The sequence below is a fragment of the Motacilla alba genome, chromosome 18 (genome assembly GCF_015832195.1).
Source record: "Motacilla alba alba isolate MOTALB_02 chromosome 18, Motacilla_alba_V1.0_pri, whole genome shotgun sequence".
NCBI classification, from domain to species: domain Eukaryota; kingdom Metazoa; phylum Chordata; class Aves; order Passeriformes; family Motacillidae; genus Motacilla; species Motacilla alba.
Window position 1 is genome coordinate 10,050,128 of NC_052033.1, and position 27,205 is coordinate 10,077,332.

Below are 27,205 nucleotides of genomic sequence, written 5' to 3' on the forward strand. Positions count from 1 at the left end.
CGCAGCGGCGCTGCCTCCCCGCAGCGCGGCCGTGCCCCTCCTGCACCGTGGCTTCTCCCGGGACCCTCCGCACCGGGAACCCGCGGACCCGGCGCCTTCTCCTGCCCCCTCTGCGCCCAGGAGCGGGGAACCCGCCGCCTTCTCCCGGGACCCTCTGCACCGAGTCACCCAAGACCCGGGGACCCTCCGCAGCGGGGGCCCGGTGCCTTCTCCGGGCACCCTCTGCACCGCGCACCCGGGGATCCTCTGCACCGGGCACCCGGGGACCCGGTGCCTTCTCCCGGGACCCTCTGCAGAGGAGACCCGGGGACCCGGTGCCTTCTCCCGGGACCCTGCGCACCGGGGACCCGGGGATCCAGGGACCTGCTGCCTTCTCCCAGGGACCCTCCGCACCAGGGACCCAGGAATCCAGGCACCCGGTGCCTTCTCCCGGGATCCTCCGCACCGGGAATATGAGGAGCCTCCGCAGCGGGCACCGGCGGACCCAGCGCCTTCTCCCGGGCCCCTCCTGGCAGCGGGAACCCCGGCTCCTTGCCCCGCTCCGGGGCATCCCCGCGCCGTTCCCAGAGCATCCCCACTCCAACCCCGCTCCATCCCGCTCCGTTCCCGGAGCATCCACGCTCCGTTCCCGCTCCATCCCGCTCGGTTCCCGGAGCATCCCCGCTCGATCCTGCTCTGTTCCCGCTCCATCCCGCTCGGTTCCCGGAGCATCCCCGCTCGATCCTGCTCTGTTCCCGCTCGATCCTGCTCTGTTCCCGCTCGATCCCGCTCTGTTCCCGGAGCGTTCCCGCTCCATCCCGCTCCGTCCCCGCTCCCTCCCGTTCCGCTCCGGCCCCGCCGCTCCCGCTCCCGCTGCCCGGTCCCTGCGAGGCCCCGCCCCTCGAGCCCCGCCCCGTGCAGCGATTGGCCGCGGCCGCGCGGGGGGCGTGGCCGGCGGGGCCGTATTAAAGGTGCCATGGCCGCCCGCAAAAAGGGGCCGCGGGCGGGCGGGAGCGCAGTGCGAGCGGAGCGGGCACCGGGCACGGCCTCGCCACGGATCTTACCCCTTCTCCGCGCCGGCACCTCCCTCGCGGCCGCCGCAGGTAAGAATCGCCTCCCTGCCCGCGTCTCTCCCCGCCTCCCCGAGCAGCGGAGGCGATGCGCGGCGCGCGCGCTGTCGCGATACCCCCGCGATAAAGGCGCCCGCCGCCTCCGGCTTGCAGAAGAGGGGAACTCCTGCTTTTCTCACGGAGCTATTCTCAGCGCCTAAAATAATTCGATAGGTATGGCTGGAGCGCCCGAGCATCTGCTTGCAGCATCTGTTTGTGCTCATAACTTTCCATGCACCAGCTGCTCCCCCCTTTTTCCCCCCCTCGGGATATTTTATCCTGGGGAAGGGCTGGAAGTTCGCATGACAACTCCGTGTCGCGCAAAGCGCACCGCTCCATCCCTTCGCCTGTTGTTTCCCGCACGGAGAGAGGGCAGGAGCGGCGAGTCTCGGCTCGGATGCGTGGCTTTGAGCGCCCGGGATGGTTTGGAGGGGTGCGAAATGAACCTGTAGCTTCATTCATCGGCACGGTGCAAAAAACGGGAGGGCTTCTTTATTTCTGACCGTCCTGCCAGAAAAACGGGAAGCAGGAAAAAACCCAAAAAAAAAGCATTTGGGAAGGCAGCGAGGAGCTGTATTGTTTCAGCTTCGCTCGTGACAGTGAAAGGAAAAAATACTGATAAGCAAAGGCAGATGGATTGGGGGGGTCGGTGACCGGGGCTGGGGACCCGCAGGTGCGGCTGGGGACCCGCAGGTGCCGCTGGCCCGGCTCGAGCTCTGTCCCCGCAGCTCTGTCCCCACCCCGCAGGCTGCCCGCACTTGTCTCCGCGGCTCAGCCTTACCTTTACACTTGTTTGCTTTTCCATCCTCGCAGCCGGTGCGCCGCGTACACCCCCTGGTGATGGCTGCTCCGCTCGGAGTTGTTTTGTCACCAGCTACAAATACCCCGCGCCCGTCTCCTTGGCAGGACAGCAGATGCGAGCGCCACTTGTCCTTCCCTTTCTCCTATTTCTTCGCACCCATTTCCCTGCATCATGTGCTCTTTTTTAATTTTTTCTCCCCCCCCGCTGCCTGTCGCTGAAGGTCAGAGCCTTCTCCCGAGGGCAGCTCCCTGTAACTCGAGTCGCGCCCGGAGCAGCGGAGGAGCCCCGGGGAATGACTTTTAAGGAGAAAGGTTACAGAGGTGGCCGTGCCCGGCAGCGAGGGAGCAGGAATGTGGGAACAGGCTTGGCCGCTGCGAGAAGCTGCTTTGTTCTGCTTTCCGAGGGCAGCGGGGAGGGCGCTTGGCTGCGGTGGTGCTGGTGCTCTCTTGGCAACATGTGCCCGGCTGGCTCCGCGGGGCTCGGTGGCGTCAGCCGGGGAATAACCGCTCCAAGCGCTGCCTGCTGCTCCTCTCGACCCCTCCCCTGCTCCTCTGCGCTCCGGAGTTATCCCTCGCTCTTCAACCTTTGCCCAAATTCCCCTCCTGCTGCGCCTTGCGATGTGCGCGTCCTTCCCCAGGGAAGGTCCGCAGGGGGATGCTCGGGGGAAGGTGAAGGTTTGGGCTCCTCGTCGTGGCATTTCCCCAAATGCTGGCTCAGAAACGCTGCAGATGCAGCACAGCCCCGTTTTCCTCCCTCCTGCAAGCATCCCCTCGCAGCAGAGCCAGCCAGGCTCTCCCGTCCCGTCTCATCCCTCCCAGTAATCCCGTGTCCCTGCCACTGCTGGTAATTCCAAGCCGCGTTGCTTATCTTCCCTTCCAGGAGGGAAGGTCACCTGGACTAATAATAATAATAATCATAAATATAATAATAATAATCATGACAACACACCTGGCGACGATTGAATTTACAGCTCTGTGTCTGGCTGCACTGCCCTGGGCCCAGTTAGGCAAATGCTGGAAATCCTGGGCTGGGTCGGCGGTGCTGGGTTGGCTCCCTCTGCCCAGTGAGGATTGCAGGGCTGCTCCCACACCAGCCTGGAATTTTTGGTGCCACCAGCAGCTGATGCTGGGGTGGAATGAGGGGCAGCAGCGTTGTCCAGCCTTTGAGCAGCAGGTGGATCGGCACAAGAAGAAGTAGCGTTTGGTTTTCCTGCTGCTTTGGGTTTTTTGGGGAACTTTTAGTGGAAGTGGTGGTGAGGGTCAGGGTGAGCACGGAGCAGGTGCTGGGGCAGCCAGGGGATGCACAGGGCATTTCACAGAACCTGTATTTCCACCAGCAGGAGTGAGATCAGCCTCTCTGGCTGATCCCTGTGCGTGCTGCTGCTCCTGCTCCCATCCCACCCATCCCATCCTCGCTGGAGGAGAGGCAGTTTGTGCTGGAAAAGCAGGCAGACAGCTCTGCTGCCCTGGACTGTGCCAGAGCTTTGTGCTCTGCACTTCCAGCAGGCTCCAGAGCTGCCCCCAGGCTCACTCCCAGATTTTGGGGTCCTTGGAACCAAAGGGGTGCAGCTGCACTCCCACAGCACAGCCAGCGAGGAGGGATCCGGGTGAGGGACAGGAGGGAAGAGGCGCTCAGTCCTGCAGGGGAGGAATATGGAAAATTCGGGTCCCAAACTTCTAAATGCAGCCACAGGACGCTGGTGTTAGGATTTCGGGGATCTGTGGGATTCAAACAAGTGTCCTCAGGTCGAGACTTTCGTGGCAGAAGCTGTGTATTCAGACACTTTAAATGTTATCTTTCCCTCCGCCAAAAGTTTTTATCTAAAATCCAGGAAAGAAAAGGAAAATACCCAAACTCCAGAATAAACTGTTTCCTAGGCTGTGTGTTTCATCAGCTTGGAACAAAACAGGCTTTGACCGGGGAAGTCGAACATGACTGTGATTATAGGATGTGGTTTATGAAAGTGATCGATTTGCAGAGCAGTGCAATGGCTTTTCAAGAAGTTTTTTTTATGTGGGATGTATTAACAGTAATTTCGCTTCCCCGCCGTGTTCAGGTTTCTAATAAAAGTGGGGTTTTGGCCAAAACAAATCATTTAAGGGAGCAGTTTAAGAATTCTTTTGTATTTTTGAGCACGATATCCTGGCAGGAATGAGAAACCCTGGGAACAAAAAGGTGTAAGAGGGGGGAGAAGCGGATCCTTCCACAGTGGAGGCAGGACAGTTGTAAAAGTAAGAAGTGCCCAGAATAAGCACGAGGGCAGCTCCACCAGAAGTGTTCAGTGCTGAGAGCTGCACTCAAAGGGGCATTACAGAGCCCGCCAGGAGCTGCCAGAATGTCTTGTCTGAGCTGAAGTCACAGATGACTAATCTTGGCAAGGAGGCATCGGGACACATTCTTGCACAACAAACAGGAGCGAGGGGAAAAGAGGAGGTGAAAGTAAACCCTGAGGAGATCCTGGAGGGAAAAGCAGCCTGCACACACAGCTGATGATGTTGCTGTTTGTCACCTGCTCTTTTCCTAACAAGTGTTTGCTGAGCTCAAGCCTTTGTAATGTGGCTGAAGGATGTGGGAGGGCTCGAGGAGTTGTTTGAAATTGCTCGAGTTTTTGGAGCACATCAGCAGAGCTTTGGGGGCTGATGTTTTTGGGACGGGAGATAACATCTCCAGCTGTTGTGAGATTCCAGTCAGAGAAGAGCAGAGGTCCTGCCGGGCAGGGGTTGTGCTCCACAGTGGCTGCAGTTTTGTTGGCTTTTGGACAAACTCAGATGAGTTTTGATAACATTAATTTAGGAAGAGCGCCGTGATTTAATCTCCTGCTACTGTAAATGGTTCTGGAGCCTCCCGTGCTGTGCCAAAGGGACAGCAGACATTCCTCTCCACCTGGGTTTAGCTTTATTCCCTCCGTGGGCCATGTGTGGCTGGAGCAGTTGCTTTAATGCATCTCTTCTCCTCTGCAGTATTTCAATTCCATTTCCTGATATGCAGTACATGACTTAATGGATGACGCACTTGTTAAAAGCTAGACCTGGGTCTAAGCCAGACCTCCCTGAAACAAGTTTTTGGTGGCTTCTCCCCGCAGCAAGGAGATTTTGTAGCTTTTCTGCTGAGTCTTGATTGGTGACATTTCAGACTCACGGGACCCACTGGAGATGGAAGGGGCTGCCTCGGGCTCGCGAGGGGAGGGTGCTGGAACTCGCTCCTAAAGGTGTTAGGAAGGCACTCAGCTGATCCTGCCGGGTTTTACTGGTGGCTGTGGCAGGAGCAGATGACAGGTTTGAAAGGTTTAATTGGTTTTGGACAACTTAGGCCAAACTTGAGCGTGAAAACTACAGAGATCCCGAGGAGTTTATGGAGTTAGAGAGAAGATACTGCAGCCCTTGTTCTTGAAATGTGCTGAGAATGCGCAACTCCTTCTGTTAGCTTAATTAAAACAATTGTATGTGCTTTAATTTCACGGATCACTGCTATCTGCGCTTCCCAAGTTACTTCCCTGTCTCCACCTTCCCTTTTGCTCACTCCCTGCTTTCACGGGTCAGACAGTCCACGAGACACATCATTAGTCGCTACAAACCACTTCAGCATTTGTGTTTGAACAGAGGGATGTTCAAGGGAGTTGTTTGCTTCAAAATAAGCAGAAAGCACAGTTATAAATAGCAGAGAGATCCTTTGCGTGCCCAGCTTTAAAGTGAATATCGCTCAGGCTGGTGTGACACGTTCCCTTCAGCGCTTTCCTTCGGGAAGGGCAATTCCTTCCTTGCAGTAGCCACGTGTGACCCCTGTCCATGCACAGCTGCGAACGTTGAGCGTTGCTGGAAATGTCGTTAAGAAAGAGGAAACTTCCTGCAGGCCCACAGGTGTCATTTTCCTTGATCCCTTGTGCTTTTCCTCCAGGATCTAAAGTGCCATCTCTCTTTCTCTTGCAGACCATGCCCTCTCTATGACGGTGGCTTGCTGAGCCCACCCTGCATGCCAGAAGACTGTCCTTGGTTGATCCGAGGGCTTCTGGGGACTCCGGCCTCCGCCCGCTTTTTCCGCGTGTGTGTGTTCCTGTAGAACTTTCAAAACTGTTTCTCCAAAGGGTTTTGCAGAAACTCAGACTGTTTTCTAAAGCAGAGGCACCTCAGTCCCCGGCCGTAGTGATGGGCAGCGTGCGAACCAACCGCTACAGCATCGTGTCTTCGGAGGAGGACGGCATGAAGCTGTCCACCATGGCCGTGGCCAACGGCTTCGGCAACGGCAAGGGCAAGGTCCACACCCGGCAGCAGTGCCGGAGCCGCTTCGTCAAGAAGGACGGGCACTGCAACGTCCAGTTCATCAACGTGGGCGAGAAGGGGCAGCGCTACCTGGCCGATATCTTCACCACGTGCGTGGACATCCGCTGGAGGTGGATGCTGGTGATCTTCTGCCTGACTTTCATCCTCTCCTGGCTTTTTTTTGGCTGTGTGTTTTGGTTGATTGCGCTGTTGCACGGGGATCTGGAGAACCAAGAGAACAGCAAGCCTTGCGTGTCTCAGGTGAGCAGCTTCACCGCAGCCTTCCTGTTCTCCATCGAGACCCAGACCACGATCGGCTACGGCTTCAGGTGCGTCACCGACGAGTGTCCCATCGCCGTGTTCATGGTGGTTTTCCAGTCCATCGTGGGCTGCATCATTGATGCCTTCATCATTGGTGCCGTCATGGCAAAGATGGCTAAGCCAAAAAAGAGGAACGAAACTCTGGTCTTCAGCCACAATGCCGTGGTGGCCATGAGGGACGGGAAGCTGTGCCTGATGTGGCGCGTGGGGAACCTGAGGAAAAGCCACTTGGTGGAGGCGCACGTGCGGGCGCAGCTCCTGAAATCCAGGATCACGTCGGAAGGGGAGTACATCCCCCTGGATCAAATCGACATCAACGTGGGCTTTGACAGCGGCATCGACCGCATCTTCCTGGTGTCCCCCATTACAATAGTGCACGAGATAGACGAGGACAGTCCCCTGTATGACCTGAGCAAACAGGACATGGACAATGCTGACTTTGAGATCGTGGTCATCTTGGAGGGCATGGTGGAGGCCACCGCCATGACCACGCAGTGCCGTAGCTCATATCTGGCCAACGAGATCCTCTGGGGCCACCGCTACGAGCCCGTGCTCTTCGAAGAGAAGAACTACTACAAGGTGGACTACTCGAGGTTCCACAAAACGTACGAAGTGCCCAACACACCCATCTGCAGTGCCAGGGACTTAGCGGAGAAGAAATACATCCTCTCCAACGCCAACTCCTTCTGCTACGAGAACGAGGTGGCGCTCAGCAGCAAGGAGGAGGACGAGATCGACACGGGGGTGCCTGAGAGCATGAGCACGGACACCCACCCGGACATGGAGCACCACAACCAGGCGGGGGTGCCCCTGGAGCCGCGGCCGCTGCGGCGGGAGTCGGAGATATGACTGGCAGGCTCTGCCTCTCCCGCGGGGCTGGAAGGCGAAACCCCCACCGTGTCCATCGGGCAAGGGCTCGTTGACCTGAGAAGTTGGCCCAGAAGAGTTTGCAGACAACGGTACTGTGGAAGAGTGGCGTGAAGGCAGCAGACCCGAGGAACCCAGGCTGGTTTTAGGGCTGTCCTCAGAGGAGGGACGACAGGAAATGAACTCTAAACACAAAGCACTAAACATGTCTAAGTATGAACAGAAGGCACATATGTTGTAGAATAAATTATGTATATATTTTTTTACAAAACTTGAACTTGCAGGCAAGCTTTGGTTGGGTTATTATTATTTTTTGTTTTCAACTTTTTCCAGAATGCTTCTCTCTAGGGAACAAGAATGTTTTTAATGGCATAACAAAGGCAAGAATCTGCCTTATTATTATTATTATAATTATTTTTTAAAAAGCTGCTGCTAACTACATGAACACAAATGGTTATTTTTGTTGCAGTGTAGTTTTTATTTTTCTCTTGTGTAATTTAAAAAGAAAAAAAAAAAAAAGTCAGTGTTGAACTTTTTTGGGTTGAAAAGCTCATGATCAGTTCAGAGAGGCCAATGTTGCCAGAAAGTTTAAACTCCTTTTGAGGCCAGTAGTTGATAGCTAGAATCAATTTCTCTCTTTCCAATTACATAAGGGGCATTATGTAATATCAGGCCAATCAGTAGCCTCCAGCAAAATTATGATTTTTTTGGGGGGAGAATTTAATTCTCTGTCTAAAGGAAAAATGAGACAAAAGATATGTATTCATAGGAAAAAGTACTAAGTTCAAACTACCTAAGTGGATACCAAAGAAAATGCACAGTTTTGCACAGTGGAGTTTATTTTAAAAAAAGAAAAAAAAAAAGGAAAAAAAAAAGGAACAGGCTGCTTTAAACAACAACAAAAAATCAAACCTCAGACACTTTTTTGGTTTTGACTTTTTTCTTTTTTTTTTTTCTTTCTTTTCTTTTTAAGACCTTTATTTTGCACCTTATTCTAAAGGCTTAAGGCTCGGATCTAAAGCAAGCTGGGCCTCCTCCTCTTTCCCCCTGTTCTTCTGTGGGGGGAATAAAATCCCTCTTTCCTTGTGGGAGAAAAAAACTCAGCTGGGGGAAGCAAACCAGCATCATCTGCGTGTCCTGCCTGGCCAGCCTCAGCTCTGAGCAGAGGAGCTTTCCCTGAAACTGTGCCACGGACACGCCGTGGAGCTGCTGGCTGATGCCAGAGGCTGCTGGAGTTTGGCCACGGATGAGCCAAGCAGCAGAGGAGCCCCCAGAGGAGTTTTTTGAGGAGGAAGGAAGAGGAGGAAAGGGCCTTGGCAGCACAGCACTCAGGAGTGGCAGAGGGATGTTTTGTGCAAAATGCTTCTCTTCGGCAGGGCAGGGGTGTGAGGGAGGTGGATTTCCATCTGGTGGAGAGAGGGATTCTTTGGGGAGGACGAGGCTGCAAAGGGAGCTTCACCTCCTGCCTCCCTCCCCAGCAAACCCCAGCTCAGCGGGTGACACTCACCCATCACTCGTCACCGAGCAGATTTTGTCACCTTCAGCAAAGCTCTGGTGGTATTTTGGCTCCTTCACCCAGAAGGCTTTAAATTCTCTGTGCCTCTAAGCTCAAGGAGACAGCAAAGCTGTGCTTGGCCCCTGCTCGTGGGGGCGGTGGGGATGGCAATCCCAGATGACTCTTGCAGTATTGGATCACTGTATGCCATTAAAAAACAGCTTGTTCTAGGTCTGGTGTCTTCTGCACGTGGAGATCTGTGGAGGCCTCTGGCCCCTGCCAGCCCTGCTGGAAGAAATGCCTGCAATGAACTGGTTTCTGATAAGATGCTATCACAGGGTTGGAAACTGGGGGAATTCCATGTTGGAAACACAGATTTGGCTCCTGGAGAGGGCAGAGGATGAAGTGCAAGTCCTGAGGCTGTTACAGGGTGGGAGGATGGAAAAGGAAGGGAAGGGTGGGCATTGAAAGGCGGTCTGGCTGCAGTTTCTGGCTCAACAGTGGTGGAGACAGCGGGGTGCTGCTAGTGCTGCTAACGGTGATGTTCCTGCAGAAGGAGAAAAACCAAACCAAAGAGTATTCAGTGACACCGAGAGGGCACGGAAACAACGGGGAAAGGGAGGCTGAGCAGGAGAAAGGGGACCTGGTCTCAGATCAGCATCCCCGACGTGCACAGCGCTCCCCCTAAATGATACTTGAGATATTTGAGAGAGGGATGAGAGATGGGGGGGGGATGGAAAAGGCAGGATTTGTCTCATTTCTTTGACACACAAGAAATCCAGAGAGTTAAAAAAAAAAAAAAATCCCCTCCCCTTTAACATTTCTGGTGCAGAGGTTTTGGGTTTGTTTGTTTTCTTTTTTTTCTTTCTTGTTTGTTTGTTTTGTTTTTCAAGTCGGTTTTTCAGAAATATTTTTAAAAATTGTACATTTTATAAAGTTTATCAAGTATTTTCATATTTAAAGCCAAATGTAAATAGAAGTCTGTAAAGGAGGACAAGGAGAAGACAACGAAAAGGCCACAAAAAAAAAGTATCAATTCAGCTCAGCAGTCTCGGCTCGCTAGGACTAGATGCTACAGGTTAGCATGATTTTTAGCAAATTACTTGCAAGCCTTATAGGATTCCTAAAGCTCTGAACTTCTCTTTATTTATTTTTTAAGCATGGACTTTTCATTTCTAGTTACTGGCGTTTTTGCAGAGCTCCCAGAGCCGTGTCGAGGGGGGTGTGCAGGTGTAATCCATTGCTAATCTCTGCTTGTTCTTTCTTTCCCAACCCTTTGTCTTTGCCCAGGGAACCCCACATTTCAGCCCTGGCTCTGGGAAGCTGCTGGGAAGAGCCCTGCAAGTGGCCCCCTTCTCCTTTTTCCCATCAATTTTGGCTTTCTCAACAGCAAATTGGAGTAACAATTTAAAAAATGGTTATTTTTGAGGACTAGACAGTGACTGACAGCTTTCCTTCAGCTCCCGTTGATCGTGGGCCAAGCTTAGGCTGACCTGAAACCTTAAACTTCAAACCTTAAACTTCAAACCTTAAACTTTAGACCTTAAACTTTTTAAACCTTGCATTTTAAACTTTAAACTGACGGAGCTCTACCCACAGCCTCCCCCAGGCCTCGGTCCAGCCTCTTTATCCAGGATAAATTGGCTCACCCGGCTCGCACGGAAGCTTTTCTCCTGTCTTTTGCTTAGGGGCTGGGGGGGAATATGTTATTTCTGCCCTTCCCTGAAAATACTTGAATGGGACACATTGTCTGACCCACAATTCTGTGTACAGTGACAGGAGCAGAGGTGGGCAGGGATGCTTCCCTCCCTCCGTCTCTTCCGTGCGAGTTCTCCTGGGTTGAGTGGCCAGGGTAGGAATCCTGGCTCATTAGCTGGCTTTAATTAATTTAATTTCACGGCTCTCCCGGCTGTGAAAACACTTCTGTGTTAGTGGAAGCCCTCGGAAAAAGACAAAGGGTTCAGGTATTTAATTTGTTCTCTTCGGTTTTCTTTCTCATGATGGATTACCCGAGGTAAAACTGAGAAGTACTGTAATGTCTTTCATTCTGGCTGCTCACCACATTGTGGAGTAGAAGGTGCTGCACAGTTACCACCCCACAGCCCATCAGAAGCTGATTTTGTAAGGACTTTTTTTGGCCTGCAGCTCTTGTAAGACGAACAATCTCGGCGTCTGACAGTTGTCCATGACTATTTTCCTGTTTGCAGCCTTTTTGTATCGAAGTCTTCCTAATGTACTGCACAAATTGTGGATTGTACAGATTTTTATATATTATGTCTTATTTTATTATTTCTAAATAAATAATTAAAAAAAAATGAGAAAAAAAAAAAACAAAACAAAGCAATTGAGGATGAGCTCGGTGTGTGTGTAAAGGAGGAGGGAGACGGGTCTGGAGGGGGATATGAGCTGTGTTTATGCTTGTCTGAGCACAGGCATTGTCTGGAGCCTTGAGGAACAGACAGCTCGTTCTCTGCCTCGACAAAAGGCAGGAGGAAAGGTGATCCCACCGTTATTTCCCAGGGGAGAACACAAACGAGACTTGGACGGGGAAAATCTGCCCCAGGACCTTTCTTGAGGTCACACCTGGGACTGCAGAGCCCCAGGTCATTCCTTGCTCCAAGTGGAAAAGGAAGAAAAGCTCCAAAGCAGGGAAGGGGGGAGGGATGAAAGCACCCGGAGAATCAGCAAGGGATTAAAAAATTAAGCAGGAAAGTCATCTTGCAATCCCCGTGTTTCGTGTCTGCCTGGAACATCTCCTTATTGAAACGCTCAGTTCCAAAGAGGCTGGGTGTAATCTGCATCCCTCATTTCCCTGAGCCCGGTGTCACCAGGACAGGGACAGCACAGCCTCCAGGAGCCACAAAGAGCTGTGAAATCCTGATTTGTGTGGCCTCCAGGGCAGATCTTGAGGCTGCACTGATGCCTTGGGAAGGCTGAGCTGGAGCAGAGGCTGGGCAGAGCTACAGAACAAAGCAGGGATTTATTCAAAGCATCTCCTCCATGGATCCACCTTGGGCAGCACAAGAGCCCAGCCAGGGCTGCCCCCAAGATGAACCCAAATGGTCCCAAAATGCACGAGCGCTCCCGGGGTCTCTCCCTTGGATCAGTTCTGCTCCATTTGCACCTTGCAGGTCATTGTCCAGTTCCAGCTTTAGCCCAGGCACTCCCACCCTGCTTGTTTTTCTCTCCTCAGCCCACGCTGTTTGTGCTCCTGGGCTGAGCTTTGGATCATTTGTCCTTGGTGCCCAGCTGGAGCAGGAATTGTTTTGTCTCCCTGCTCTATGCAGAGAGCTCAGCATCCCCTGCTGTGAGCCCAGCCCCGCACACTAAAGCAGCACAGAACCTGAAACACAGAAAAGCCAAACCTGAGCCATCAGCACAGCCATGACTCAGCTGGGCAGTGCTGATCCAGCGGGGATCAAACGCTGCTGCCCCAGCTGAGGGGAACATTTCAGTGCAGCTCTGAGCCCTCTGCTGATTTCCCAACCCTTTTATCAGCCTGTAATGCCATTTATCCACGCCTGGGCTGGAGCCCTGACCCCGCTGAGCACGGCTCTATTTATACATTCAAATTTACTTTTCGAATCCAATGGTCCCTCGCAAAGCTTATCATCATAATTACAGGGCTGGATTTAGAGGCACAGATTAGCTGCCACAGCCTGCATCTGCTCCTTCTCCCCGCTGCTGAAAGGCATCCTCGGGCACAGCTGCTCAGTGCCCTGCCCTGGATTCCCTGCAGGGACACGCTGGGGACCACTCCCTGTCCCTTCCCTAAATCGTGAGCACCCTCTCCTGTCAGTGCCTCTCCTCCTGTGCCCGGCCCGGGTGGAGGCAGCTCCAATTAAAGGGGATTTTGGTGGCCAGCAAGGCAACAACTGAAGTTTTCTTCCTCTCTGCACCAGCTGAGCTGGAAGATGCTCTGCAGGCTCCAGATGCGCTGCCCCGAGCCAGGCAGAAGGAATAAAGTGCCACAGAAAGCCTGGGGAGGTTGCAGTGATGCTGCTGGCTGCTCCTGTTGCCCTTTCCTGACCCAACCTGCAACTGAGAGGCGCTTGAAAAACTTCTATTCCATTTTCAGTCTGATGAGAAGGGAGAGACAAGACAGATGTTATAATCCACATAACTCTGAAGCAAATATTTTAGCATTTGTTCAGGGACTGGTGAACTATAAGCTGCCCATTTACCATTCAATTTTTACAAATTTGTAAAATGAATTGAAATGAAAATGAAATGAAAATGAATTGTTCATTTCATTTTCATTTCATTCATTGTGAATTTGTCCATCGTGTTAAAAAGAACACGCTTTTGCCAAAAGAGCTCTATGATATTAACAATTTTCACAGCCCAAACATCAACCTAAAACTCAAGATTTGTATTCTTTGGAGGCTGAGCAGGGAACATCCTGCATGAACTGTAGCTTCTTTGTGCAGCTCATATCTGCGTGCTCGTTTTCTTGCTCGTGGAATTGTTGGATTAATTGTTGGATTTGGTGTGATCTGGTTCACGTTCCTCACTGGGACCCACTGAGGCCCCACACCAATAAAATCCCACTGCAAAATGTCTGCGTGAAGCAACCAGTGCCTCTTTTGCCAAACAGGGCAGAAAAGGGAAAGCAGTGAAAATTACAGAAAGTTCAAGATTAAAATTCTAGAAAAGTCAGGAATAAAATTATAGAAATGTCAGGAATAAAATTAAAGTCAAGATTAAAATTATAGAAAAGTCAGGAATAAAATTATAGAAAATTCAAGACTAAAATTATAGAAAATTCAGGACTAAAATTATAGGAAATAATATAATTTTTAAAAAAATTAACTAATTTAAAAATATTCTTTACAAGTCTTGAAAAGATGTCTTTTTTCCTCCTTCCAAACTTTTCACTAAAACAGATTATAATCCAACACCCACGTTTTCAGCTTGTTTGAATATGCAAATCCAGGGTGTCACAGGCAAACAAATGCAGCTCGGGGTTTGGGTGGGCAGGAAAAACACACCTTTTCCAGCAATTTATGCATTTTACATTATCCTTCAAAAACAAAAATGCTGCCCTTGCCTTTCCCTTCTCTGCTGTCTTGGATTTCAACCCACAACAGGTTTTATTTTTAAAAAATCCCTGCTGAGGTGTGCACAAATGATATATTCATTAAATTGTGAATCCCTCTGGCTGGGAAGCTGTGTCAGGATGGGTTGGAGTTGGATCCTCTCCTCCTTCCACCCCTCAGCTGCAAGAGATTTCAGGATAACTCAGGAACTGAGGTCTAAATGAAGTTTTAGGTCTCATCTGACCAAACCTGGCTTAATTCTGGTTTTTCCTTGCAGCAGGAATAACCAGATTTGATAAACCAGCCTAAGTCTGAGTATGCCTTGCAGCAGGAATAACCACATTTAATAAACCAGCCTAATTCTGGTTTTTCCTTGTAGCAGGAATAACCAGATTTGATAAACCAGCCTAACTCTGAGTATGCCTTGTAGCAGGAATAACCACATTTAATAAACCAGCCTAACTCTGAGTATTCCTTGTAGCAGGAATAACCAGATTTAATAATCCATCCTAATTCTGTTTTTTCCTTGCAGCAGGAATAACCAGATTTAATAATCCAGCCTAACTCTGAGTATTCCTTGCAGCAGGAATAACCAGATTTAATAATCCAGCCTAATTCTGGTTATTCCTTGTAGCAGGAATAACCAGATTTGATAAACCAGCCTAACTCTGAGTATTCCTTGCAGCAGGAATAACCAGATTTAACAAACCAGCCTAACTCTGGTTATTCCATGCAGCAGGAATAACCAGATTTGATAAACCAGCCTAACTCTGGGCATTCCTTGTATCCAGCAGCAGGAGGGAGGTAAATTGGGTAAATCCTGCTCCCTCCTGCTGCTGGAGATGTGGTGGCTGCTTGGGAAGCAAGAGGGAAGTTGTAAGCTCCTGCTTTCCAGGATTTTTTATTTTGCTCATTTTTTTTGTCAACACATCCTGCAAAAATGTTTGTTACAAACATCCTGCTGTGCACAAAGTTCAGCTGATATGCAAATCAGCTCATTAATTAGGCATGCAAGGTGCCTCCTGGCTGTGCCTGGGGCTCTAAATAAAGAACAGGAGCACCTTGAGGTCACCACCTCAGAAATCTCCTGATTATTGAGATTTGAGACAAACCTGGCTGCTGCTGCTGCTGCCCAGGACTCAAAAACTCCACAGCCCTGCTTCCACTGAGCTCATCAGCAGAGTTTAATTGATCTGGAATGGGAAAGGATGGATTTCTGCAGCTGAGCAGCACGGGATCTTTATGGCAGGGCTGCATCTCGCCCCGGGGCACGGAGGTTACCCAGAGAAACAACTCTGGGTTATTTCTCTGCTCTTTTTTGAAGCCTCTTGTTCTTTACTCTGCTCTTTTTCTGAAGCCTTTTAATGTTCTGAAACGGGGCAGTGGCTGCTGGATCCGGGAGGGTGAATGTCACCTCTGAGAAAAGTTCTCTGGGTTTCTGTGGGATCCTTCCCATGCACTCACAGAATTCAAGACAGCCCAGAAATCCCTTTTTTTAACCCTTTTCTCCACGTTCTTACTTGCACTGCCCTCACTTCTGCTGGAAAGGTGGAAGCAGATCAAAAGTTGGGTTTTTTCTCTGTTTACACCAAAAGCAAGAGAGCTTTGGTTGCTGCAGGTGATTCAGGATTCCTCTGGGATGGAAAGAGAGGGAATTCCATCCTGCCTTCTGCAAGAGGTGTGTGTGCTCTAATTGAAACCCCTCACCTGACTGAAAAAAAAAAAAAAAGAAAAGGAAAAAAGGAAAGTTTTAAAGGAAAACAAAGTGAACAGAAGCGTGGAGCAGCTCAAATTCATACTCGGCATTTCAAAATTATAATCTGAAGGATCCCTGTCTGCAGGATTTGGGGGAAGCAGGGGCACAGCTGGAGAAGGGAAGCAAATAATTCCATGGGAGAGGGCAGAATGCCCCAGCTTTTGCCTGCAGAGGCTGTGCTGGTGCAGATTTGGGCTCCTGGGGCCCCTGGGCTCCCTTTTCCCTCTGTTCCTAGCCCATCCCAGCTCTGATCCCGGGTGGGAAGGGGGCTCTGGGAGTGCCAGTGGGACACAGAGGAGGTGGATCCCCCGTGGATCCTCTTCATGTTCTGGGCATGGCCACTCCTGTCAGCAAGAAACCAAAGGATTAAAAGCAATTAGGGAAGCCCTGATTTATCCTAATTACAGCCAGTACCGGAGCTCTATCAGAGCATTTATCTCCAATTCTCCCAGGCTTTCTCCCAGCGCTCTCTGGAGTTCATTTCTGCCCTCCTCACCCCTCCCTGCTCGCAGGGACAGCCGGCTGTGATCTCAGGACCCTGCTGGCTCTGGTATTTACCTTCAGAGTTGTAGCATTTCCACACAGTCGGAGCGTGCTGGCATTTACTGCTGGCTCATTAAGTGCTGTGATGAAGCCCTGCTGCAGCCCTGGGTGTTTAACAGGTCAGGGTTGCCAGGACTGTGAAGCTTTAGGATTTTAGCTGTTATATTTTTCATCTCTTTGTAACCCTGCAGCTCTTCAGTGTGTAACTCTAAACTCCATGTACAGTGGGAGCTGCTGCTTTCCCAGTCTGGGCAGACACAACAATTCCTCTCCAGGCCTGGCAGCCAAGGACACCTCACTGCCCCAGGCCCCAGAGATGGAAACAAAAGGGAGTTGGGGGCAGCAAACCTGGGGTCAATGCCTTCATTAGCTGGAGCTGTAATTGGCAGATGAACCCCCAACATGCAAATGGACCAAACTTACAAAAGCGTCAAAACCTTGTCCATTTTGGGTGGGCTTTGTCTGCCCTAAATGTACCCGAAGGTCATTCAATAAATAAAACTGCTTTTTATTCTCTGAATTCTGCCTGGCCTCTGTTTTTAGGCAGCCCCAAAGGCATCACCTGTCCCCTGGCATTGTATCTGACAGATTTTCTGTCGAATTAACTCCAGGTATGCACTGACTAAACATCTTCAGAACCTCTGGACAAAAAGACCGAGTGAGATTCATGAATCCATGCAAATCAGAAGGAGATGTGTCAGCCCGGCTCCCCCAGGAATCCCTGGAGCTCAGCGTGTTGTGACAGCTCCGGCTGAGGCAGAGGCGCAGCTTTCCGCGCGGATAATGAGAGCTCTTTCATCCCCTGTGGCCTTCCCAGGGAGCCATCCTGCTGCTCAGAGCTGTGCTCTCCCCAGGCAGAAACGGAACCACTGGGAGAGAGCAGGGAAAAGGAATGGGAGCAGCAGTGGCATGGCTTGTCCCTCCTTTTTGTCCTCGGCAGGAATCGCCTTGGAGTGGCACCCAGAACAGAGGCTGGACAGAGCTAGAGAATAAAGTGGGTTTTTATGAATAAATTTATAAATTTATTTCTTCAGTAGCTACACCTCGGGCAGTGCAAAGCCTTGCAGAGGTGGGAATTTGAGAATTTGACAGGCTTTGAGAATTTTCTATAAATTCATTTCCCACACAGAGGCTACACCCAAGATGGACGATGGCTATGAGTTTTTGGGGCAGAGATGAGTTTGGTCTGTTTGCATATCAGGGGTTAATTGTCCAATTAACCCAAGATGGACGATGGTCACCAGTTTTTGGGGCAGATATAGGTTTGGTCTATTTGCATATCAAGGGTTAATCGTCCAATTAACCCAAGATGGTCAGCAGTTTTTGGGGCAGATATAAATTTGGTCTATTTGCATATCAGGGGTTAATTGTCCAATTGCAGCTTCAGGTAATGAAGCCACATTCCCCCATTTGCTCCCCCCAGATTCATGGTTGTTTACACTTTTTGGGGTCTGAGGTCCTTGGGTCTCTGCCTGGAGGGATTGTTCTGCCTCCCCAAACTGTGAGGAGAGCTTGCCAGCCCTCTGTGTGGAGCTCAGAGTCATGCACTAACGCAGTTCAGGAGCTGGAAAATACAAAAAACTAAAACTAAAAAAAGTTTTAGCTAAAAAGTTTTAGCTAAAAGGTAAAACTAAAGGCATCACCATCAATGTCACTGCTCCAGAAAGAATAAAACACTCCTGTCGTGTCCTGTGCTGGACAGGACACAACTTGGACACGCTTGGATGTTTTGCTACACAATAAAACCACTTGCATGTGCTTGAGGTGTTTAATTAATTAATGAATAAACTAATTTATTAGGTGGTGCTTGAAAGCCTCACAAGCCCCAAGTCGGGCAGGTTTCCTTCCATGGATATTTTCCTGTCACTGCGTTGGTTTGGATGGTGGAGGGTGCTCAAGAGGAGCCTGCCCAGCATTTTCACAGGGGACTTTATCGACTCGAAAGGCTCGTGGAGTTTTGGTGGCACCCGGCTCATCATCCAAGGGAATGCCTGTGACCCGAGCATTTGGGATCTGCCTCCTGCTGCTCACCCCCTCCTGCTCTGCCCCCAGCCCAGGAAGGACATGGAGAGAGCCCAGAGCAGGCGGTGATCAGAGGGATGGAGAACCTCTCCTATGAGGAAAGGCTGAGAGCTGGGATTGCTCAGCCTGGAAAATGCTCCTGGGTGATTTTATTGCAGCATTCCAGGGCCTAAAGGGGCTTCAGGAGAGCTGGAGAGGGACTGGGGACAAGGGATGGAGGGACAGCACACAGGGAATGGCTTCATTGCCAGAGGGCAGGGAGGGATGGGATATTGGGAATTGGAAATTCCTGGCTGTGAGGGGGGTGAGACCCTGGCACAGGTGCCCAGAGCAGCTGAGGCTGCCCCTGGATCCCTGGCAGTGCCCAAGGCCAGGCTGGACAGGGCTTGGAGCAGCCTGGGACAGTGGAAGGCGTCCCTGACATGGCAGGAGGGAAAACAAGATCACCTTTAATATCCCTTCCAACCCAAACCATTCCGTGACTATTTCCAGCAGCGCTGTGAGAGCCCACGAGTTGCCCAGAAAGGAGCCCTGCACTGCGTGATGCGTGCCAAAAACCACCCCCACTCCACCCCAACCCCTGCCTGCCCCCAGCACGAGACACACGCAGTTCCAGCAGGGGAGATTCTGTCTCTGATAGGAGATGACCACATTCCTTCCTTGAAATTTGTCTCCTCCACGTATCAAAAACCATTAACAAACAGCCACAACCCGTGCCCTGGGGAGCAGAGCAGGCTGCTTTTCTTTTTCTTGGCTGGCTCAGTTCGTGCTGGAGTTGTGGGACTTTTCATCTGTGCACTCGGAGGAGCGGAGTAAAAGTAGGATGATAAATTGTGGAAAAAGAACTCGCTGGCTTTCCTCAGAACCTCTGGCCTGCAGCTCCTCCTCTCGCTGTACTCCTTCCAGCACCCCACAATTCCCTGCCTCCCTGCATGTTATGGCACCTTTGGGATGTGTTAGTCATAAGAATGAAGCTACTGGTGCTTTGCAGGGATATTTTCACTCTGGCTCTGGCAGGAGAGCTCTGACACAGCCCTGCTGTCGGCAGCGTTCGCTCGCTGATGCCTCCTGAGATCCCAGCCCGCTCCAAAAAAAGGGGGAAACGGCCAATTTCTATTTCCTCAGGTACGCTGCAGGTCCTTCTGCTGTTCTTTGGTGGTGGTGAGGGCTTTGGGTGTGGGGTGGAGGCAGCAGTGGTGGCTCAGAGGGGAGCTTTGTGCTGTCATGTCCAGCCCTGCTCTGTCCTTTCTCCTCTGAGCAGAGGCTGGGGGGACTTTGCTTCTCTCTCTCTCTCCTCTGAGGGTCCTTTCCTGCCCTGGGAAAATTCACATTCTTCCTTTCAGCCTGGGGATCCTCCTTGGCACTGTGGGTGCTCCACGGGATTCCTTTCCCCGGGACCCAGAGCCTCCAGGGGCCGAGCAAAGGCAGCTCCAGGAGTTCGCACCAAATCACCTCTGACGGTGCCCTGTGTGCCCAGACCCGAGCTGGGCTTGGGCTGAGCCTAAATTCCCTTTCTTCGAGCTGGTTTGGATCTGTAGTTGCAGATAATCAACTTCTCCTGGCAGGGCAGCTGATAAGTGGGAGCATCCCTGACTTTATGGCCATTTGCCCCTGGGGGTAGGAGTGCTGTCAGGCTCCTTCCATCTCAAATGGGCCAATCTGGAGCCATTTCAGCAAATATTCCAAAAAGTGAGGGCAACCCCAACCCTCTGACTGGCTGCTTTTGCATGTCAGTGTAGAATTCCTGGTTTATCCCAGCAGGTTTAGTCTCAGCCCTGGTTTGGAAAACTTTTCCTGGGCATTTTAGGCCCAGTTCAGTAACAAGCAATGACTGGTCAAAAATGATCTGATATTATTATCAAATGTTTTCCACCTGGCTTTTTATCAAGCAGTGCATCAGCAGAAGGTCAGGAAGATTTAAAATCCCAAAGGATTTAAATTAAATTATTCAGGTATTCAAGGTGTATTCAGACCTTTCATGCTCAGAGTGATTTCCTCATGTTTTTCACATAACCCCATGCATATTATGGATATGATGGAAAAAAGGGGACAAAAACGGTGTGAAACAAAACTTTTCCAGCCTCTCCACACTAAATATTCTCACACTGAAGAGGCTGTGGCACAGAGAACAAGCTTTTAAATACTTCTCTCCTTCAGGCAGAGATCTGGGGGGACAAAAATACATTAAAACAGCAAAGTGCAGTGGTTAGAAAAGGTTTTGTTGAATGAAATGTCATTTTTTTGGTTTTGCCCTTAGGGAAAAATGAGAAAATTTCTCTTTCTGAGCCTATCTCCTTCTGAAACGAGCTCCAGGAGTGGTCACAACCTGCCATAAAAATGCCATGTGCAAGAGAATATATCTAATATCGGGCAAGCGGAATGGAACGATACGATCTGTTTGGGGTTTGAAGGTAAATGTTTAGACTTTTTTTCCCTTTGAAATAATCTGGGAGAGACGCTGGTTGGCTCAGTGGGAAATGAAATCACGGAGGATTTATGCCATTAATGACAGGCTATGATGTCAAAGACATTTGGCCCGTGGCCATAACCTTTTGTGTGGCTCTGGTTGACTCTTATAAATAAACAGCCCCGCTCAGCTGCTGCCTGCAGAGGAGTCCCCAGCACTTGGGAGCCCTGAAAAGCAGCACTTCAAAAAAAATTGAGGTTAAAGATCGAGGGGAAGGAGCTTTCTGCCCTCAGCATCTCTGGATGCTGCAGCAGGGCCTGGGTAATGTTTAAAGCAACAACGCCGAAACTGATCTGGCTTTCTGAAACTCTGCTGGCTCCTGTTGGTTTGTAATTAATCAAAAACCCAGACACGTGGTCAATAGTGTCCATCTCCACGGGGTTTGCTCCTTCTGTCCCCACTGTGGTATAAAAAAAGCAGATTTTGGTTGGGTTTTAAAGCCACTGCAGTGGCACCTGAGCTTTGCACAGGTGGGAGAGGTGCCAGGGCAGGAGAGGTGCAAATCCCACTGCAGAGGGACAGGGAATTCCTGACACCTGTGCCCCTCTCCTGTGCTCCAAACCTGTCCTCTCTGGGCACCCACAGCCAGAATTCCCATCATACCTGGGCAGGTCATGTCCAGGTGTCACATTCACATTCTCTGAAAAATCCCCTCACCCAGGATTCTTCTCCTGGGAAGCTGAGAAGCCTCAGAGAAAAGGAAAACAATTCTTATCCCATTTGCTTCTCCTGTGTGTGCTGGTGTGGAATGTGTTTGGGGATTGTTCACCCACAGGTGATTGTTCCATTGCATTCTGCTGGGAGCTGTTTTCACTCTTTGGCCACTCAGGGCCAAGCTGTGTCAGACTCTGGAGAGAGTCATGAGTTTCATTATTATCCTTTAGCCTTCTGTAAGTGTCCTGTCTGTATTCTTTAGTAGAGTTGAGTATTCTTTAATATAATACAGTATCATAAAATAATAAATCAGCCTTCTGAGCACATGGAGTCAGATTCACCATTCCTCCCTTTGTCTGGGGGCAACGCAAATACAACACCCAGGACTTGCCTGCAGCCATTTCAGCTCCCTGCTGTCATAATTGGGGTGATTCTTCTCTTCCCACAGAGCTGTTTTCCCTCAGGGTTTGTCCCTGGGGGTTGTGCTGCTGATGGTTCTCCAGGTGCCAGTCCCTCAGCTGGGTCTCTGATTGATTGCCACCCCTTTGAATGCCACCCTGGAAGGGTGCAGTGCCTTTGGTGACCACAATTAGCAACATCCTGGTGGCCAGGGGGTCTGTGAAGGTCCAAGCTGAGCTCTGTGCCCTGCAGGGTTTTGGTTCCTGAACCCCTGGTGGTGCCAGCAGATCCCACCGGTGCTGTGGGACCCGTTCCAGTCCAGCTCTGGGGTCTGGGGGAGCATCCGGCAGGACTGAGCAGCTCCCAGGGCCAGAGGGGTGGCCTGAAAGTGGCTCAGGACTGCTGGGACAGCTCAGCACAAAGCCAGGGAGCCAGAGGGACAAGAACAGCCTGAAGGGCTGTGCCAGAGCCACCAGGACTTCAAACATTTTCCTTCTCCCCTTTCTTCCACTGAAGAAAGCAAAGAAAAACATCAGGAAGGCAGAAAATGCTTTTTTTTGGGCTCTGTGCATCCTCAGGAGCAGCCAAAATTCAATCCCTTCTGTCACCTGCAGGCTGCAAACCTCCCCAGGGAAACCTCCAGAACCATGGAATGGTTTGGGGTGGAAGGGACCTTGAAGCTCATGCATTCAAGTGCATCTCCTGATTTAGGATCTGGTTTTCCCTTTGGGGTGGAAGGGACCTTGAAGCTCATGCATTTAAGTGCATCTCCTGATTTAGGATCTGGTTTTCTCTTTGGGGTGGAAGGGACCTTGAAGCTCATGCATTCAAGTGCATCCCCCTGATTTAGGATCTGGTTTTCCCTTTGGAAAAAGGGAAAGGACCTTAAAGTTGGAAGGGACCCTAAAGTTCATTCATTAAAGTTCATCCTCCTGATTTAGGATCTGGTTTTCCCTTTGGGGTGGAAGGGACCTTAAAGCTCATCCATTCAAGTGCATCCCCCTGATTTAGGATCTGGTTTTTTTCCTTCTCTCCTGGTACCTCTTTTCCATCCCTTTCTTGTCCCTGGCCACAGAGAGTCGGACTTTGAGTCTTTAATGCCATGGAGTGACTTTGGCACAACTCCCAGGCTCCGACAGGGGCTCAGAGGGCTCCAAACTAAGAGCCTGGACCAGGAATGGGTCAGGTCCCTTCGTCCTGGCCAGGAGCACACTGCCCTGCCAGGTGTCCTATTAACATTCTGCTCTTAATTAGCTGACACCACTAATTAGCACCAATGTGCAAAACGTGGCAGAATATTGAGCAGAAAACATCTCGATTTGGGCAGATTTCCACCCTGTGAATATTATTTCTCTTTAGTTTCAAGTCCCTTGAGCAGAAACATCTCCCCCAGGAGTGGAGCCTCCTGGGCAGGGTTGCAGGGCAGAATAAGAAAAGAACTTTAACCCGTGCTGTAAACCATTTATCAATATTGAATAAGCCCCTGCCTTCTTTCAACACAAATAAAATATTACTGCTCTCCACGATGAAATATGCTGAAATGGAGCAAAGATTTCTATTTTTCCAAAACAAACAGTCTTCAAGTGAGGTCTTTTTGCAATTATTTTAGAGATCTTTTTGTGGATTGGACGGGGGCCTAAAAATAATGTAGATTTGAAGCTCTGACAGCACCAATAATTACAGCGCTGTAACCCAGCTCAAGCACCCCACTTTCCTCTGGGTATCAGGGCTCCCTTTTTCTCCTTGATGTTTAGAGCATTTTAATGTATTCTGGTTGAACATTTAAACCTCAATCACCAGCTCCTCTGGAAAAAAAACACTCTTGTATTTTTAGGACTGGAAAAGGACAGAGGGAACTTGTTTCTCCCTATTAAAGCTGAAATAAGTGTCTCTGCTAATCAAGGGGGGAGGGAGGGGAAGAAAGGGAATAATGTGGCAGTTTTAGTGATCCAAATTGTGTCACAAAACAAGAATGTGAAGAGTGAAACGCAGCCACCAAACATCAGACATAATGACAGCATTGGAGCTGACAGAGCTGCTCTGTCCTGGGGCAGGTGGATGCAAGGTCCCAGCTCAACCCAGCCACAACCTCCAGCCTGGCAGAGCCAGTCCTGCTCCCTTTTTGGACCTGAAGCAGCCCTCAGCAGCATCCATGACCAACACTGGTGCTCTCTGCAGCAGAACTCCCAGAGAAGCTGTGGCTGCCCCATCCCGGGAATGTCCAAGGCAGGTTTGGAGCATCCTGAGATCGTGGAAGGTGTCCCAGGGGTGGGACTGGATGGGCTTAAAAGTCTTTTCCAACCCAAACTGCTCCATGATTCTGTGGTTTCAGTCTGTAATTTTATCTCACATCCCTCTCTGCAGTGGGAGATGGAATCCCGTGTGCCAGGGAAGCAGCAGAGAGGAGCCAGGGCTCTTTGCTGCACCTCTGGTTGCAGTTCAGCGTTGCTCCAGAAGAAATTAGGATGTAATCTTGGTCGTTTGATTAATTCTGGATTAATTTTTGAGGATGTTTTGAGGCTCATCTAATGAGAGGCTCATCCTGGGACAGGAGGGATGAGGCACCGCTGAATGCAAGGGAACATTGGATTATTTCCACTGCTCTGTGCCACAGATTGGAAGGGCAAAATAAATACCCTGGTAGCTGAGATAATCCTGGTGGAACAATCCTGTAATATCTGCTGAAAGCTGCGTGCACCACTGGATCGGGAACTTCCAAATGGGAATGTTTCCAGTGTGTGCAGTGTCTGGCCCCTGATTTAAATTCCCTTAATTCTACCCTTGAAGCTTCTAGTCCTTTACACTTAAAAAGGCAGAAATGCTTATTATTTGTGCTTGGGAAAGGAGGCAAGACGGTTGAGTCTCAAAATGTGCTTTTCTTTTCCTTTGTCTTTCCTTCAGAAAAATGTAATTGCACACAAACCCCTCTAAACAATTCTCCTCGGCCGCCTGAAGAGTCCCTTGGCTGAATTGTAAATCACTATAAAGTGCACCAAAATCAAAAAAAAATAGCAAGATCGGGGCATAAATGAGGTTTGGAGCTGTCTAGTCTGGGGTTCTGGTAGGTAATTAAATCAAGGAGACTTTGTGATCTATAGAAGGGTCAATGTAGCAGGGCAGTGCTTTGAACCATGGGCTCATTAAGGCACAATTGCCTTCTTTGCTGCCCGGATTGTTTATAACAGAGGCTTATTTTGGAGCAGTCAATAACTGGAGAGCATAAATCACAGGGCAGAAAGAGTTATTCCCACTTCATGGGCCTGATCCTCAGCTGGCATCAATCCCTGCTGCCCCAGTGCTGCCACCTCAGTGCTTTATTTACACAACCCCAAATCCTGGCTCATGCTGTTCCCATTGGATTGGGTTTGTTTTCATTGTGTGGGCACAGATTTCCATGGATGGAGTGAAGGTGGGGCTCACTGGGGTAGTTCTCAATAATTCTCTTCCTGCCCCCTTCATTTCATTAAAAAAGGAGTTACCCTGTGAATTCCTGTCAGCTCAGAACCATTTCCCTGAATCCCACTGTGGTCACTTGGAACATTCCCTTTTCCTAAATATTTCTGTTGGGCTTTGGATGATTTAATGGTGGTGGTTCTAGATTTTAATCAAATTCAGAAAGGACATCCACGGGCTCAGCACTGGCAGGGCAGTGATGGCAGCATGCCCCACGTCCATCATTCTTCAGAGGGATGTGTTCAGCAATTTTGGGAATGTCCAAGTCTGGCTTTCCATGGGATTTCAGCCCCAGCTCTGCTCCTTGGGAACCTTCCTATTCCCCTGTGTAGGGTGGGGTTTGTCCAGGTCACAGGTGGATTTCCAAAATCTCCTTCAAAGCTGCAGATAAATCTCTGTAAATGCTCTCTAAACCTGAAAAAGAATCTCCAAATCCTTCTCCAAAGCTGAAGATCAGCTCCAGAGATGAAGATTTTGGTTCATCACCTGAGCGATGGGCTGGTGTTGGATGTGCCCAGCAATTTTGGGAATGTCTGAGTCTGGTTTTCCATGTGATTGCAGCACCAAGGTTCTGACTCTGCTCCCTGGGAACCTTCCTCATCCAGATCACAGAGATTTCCAAAATCACAGAGATTCCCAAAAATCTCCCTCAAAGCTGAAAATAAATCTCCAGAAATCTCTGTGAAAACTGAATATGAATCTCCAAAAACCTCCTCCAAAGCTGATGATCACCGCCTGAGTGATGGGCTGGTGTTGGAAGTGCCTGGAAATCCTCCTCCCACAGCCAAGGTGAGCCCAAAATCTGCTTTGAACCCCTGCTTCCACCCCCTGCACCACCCCTGTGAAACATCCCCTGCCCCAGGCACTGAGCCAGCCCGGCTTCGCTCCCCTCAGTCCCATCTCACCCTTTACCCAGAGCTCATCACCAATAACTAATTAAACAAAAGCTCTTTCCCAGCGTTGTTCCCGTGCTGGCTGGGAGCAGAGCTGGCAGTGTGAAGTCATTTTTGTGCCCTGTGTCATCACGCTGATGTCAGGGCTGCTGTCAGCACTGTCAGGGTGGTGTTTATGAAGCTGGAGATCGATATTAAATACTGGATTTAGGATCCATTGGCACAGCTGCAGCTCGGACTGCCTTTGACCTTCTTTGGCTGACAGGGAGCCAGAGGGGTTTTTCCATGGCATTAAGTTAAAGGAGTTTCCACTGCCCAGCTTTCTCCTCTCCCTTCACCATATCACACTCCCAAGTCTTACTGGGAATCATAAAAAAAAGATTTCTCGGAGGAAATAATAAAAATTTATGGAAGAAATCTCCAGAGAGCAAAACATCAAACCAGCAAAGAGACAGAACACGAGGAAACAGCCAAGGAATAATGTGAAAAATTGATGAGCAGAGCTGCAGATACTGGAAAACAATAAACAAGCAGAATCTGCTTAACCAGGGATGATTGTAATGTTATTTCTCTGGGTTGAAAACACTGAGTTTTATATCCATCCGTGATTTTGGCACTCACACAATGGTGTGTCCAGGCATTTCAGCTCTCTGCTGTTCTCTTTGAGACACACAAAAAATTATGTCCACTGGTTTTTCCATGAAAAATTACCGGCGTTTTATTCCAAGCTGTTTCACAAATCAAAGCTGTCACTGCAGCGAGGGTGAAACATTCGCCGGCTCTCATCACTGTCCTCCTCCCCCTGCTCTCAGGGGAGGGAAGAACATATGTGTTTGAGAACAAATAATCATCACTGCTTGTATTTAAATACCATTCCCTGGCAGAATAAACCTGTACCTGTGAGGAAAAGCAGAGGGGAGAGGATCTGCAGGAACAGGGAACTGCATATCAGGAGAAATATTTGCATCCCAGCCCCGGGAGGCTTCTCCTCCTTTCCCTCTGCTTCTCCTCCAGCCCTCTGTCCATCTTCCAACCCAGCTCTCGGGCTGGGCAGGACAGATTTTATTGCCCCCTGTGTTTAAGACGAGACCTAAACTTCATCTCCAGTGATGCTGCCACAACATAAAACCTCCAGAAATGCTGATTTGGT

The 27,205-nt window shown here is 50.1% G+C and overlaps 1 protein-coding gene across 1 annotated transcript; it reads left to right on the forward strand.

The window, feature by feature from the left end:
* Positions 1-945: 945 nt before the first annotated feature.
* KCNJ2 (potassium inwardly rectifying channel subfamily J member 2) lies at positions 946-11,169 on the forward strand. The gene is made up of 2 exons (XM_038157304.1): positions 946-1,082; positions 5,817-11,169. Exon 2 carries the CDS (start codon positions 6,033-6,035, stop codon positions 7,314-7,316), a length of 1,284 nt encoding a protein of 427 aa, XP_038013232.1. The 5' UTR covers positions 946-1,082; positions 5,817-6,032; the 3' UTR covers positions 7,317-11,169.
* The last annotated feature ends 16,036 nt before the right edge of the window (positions 11,170-27,205 follow it).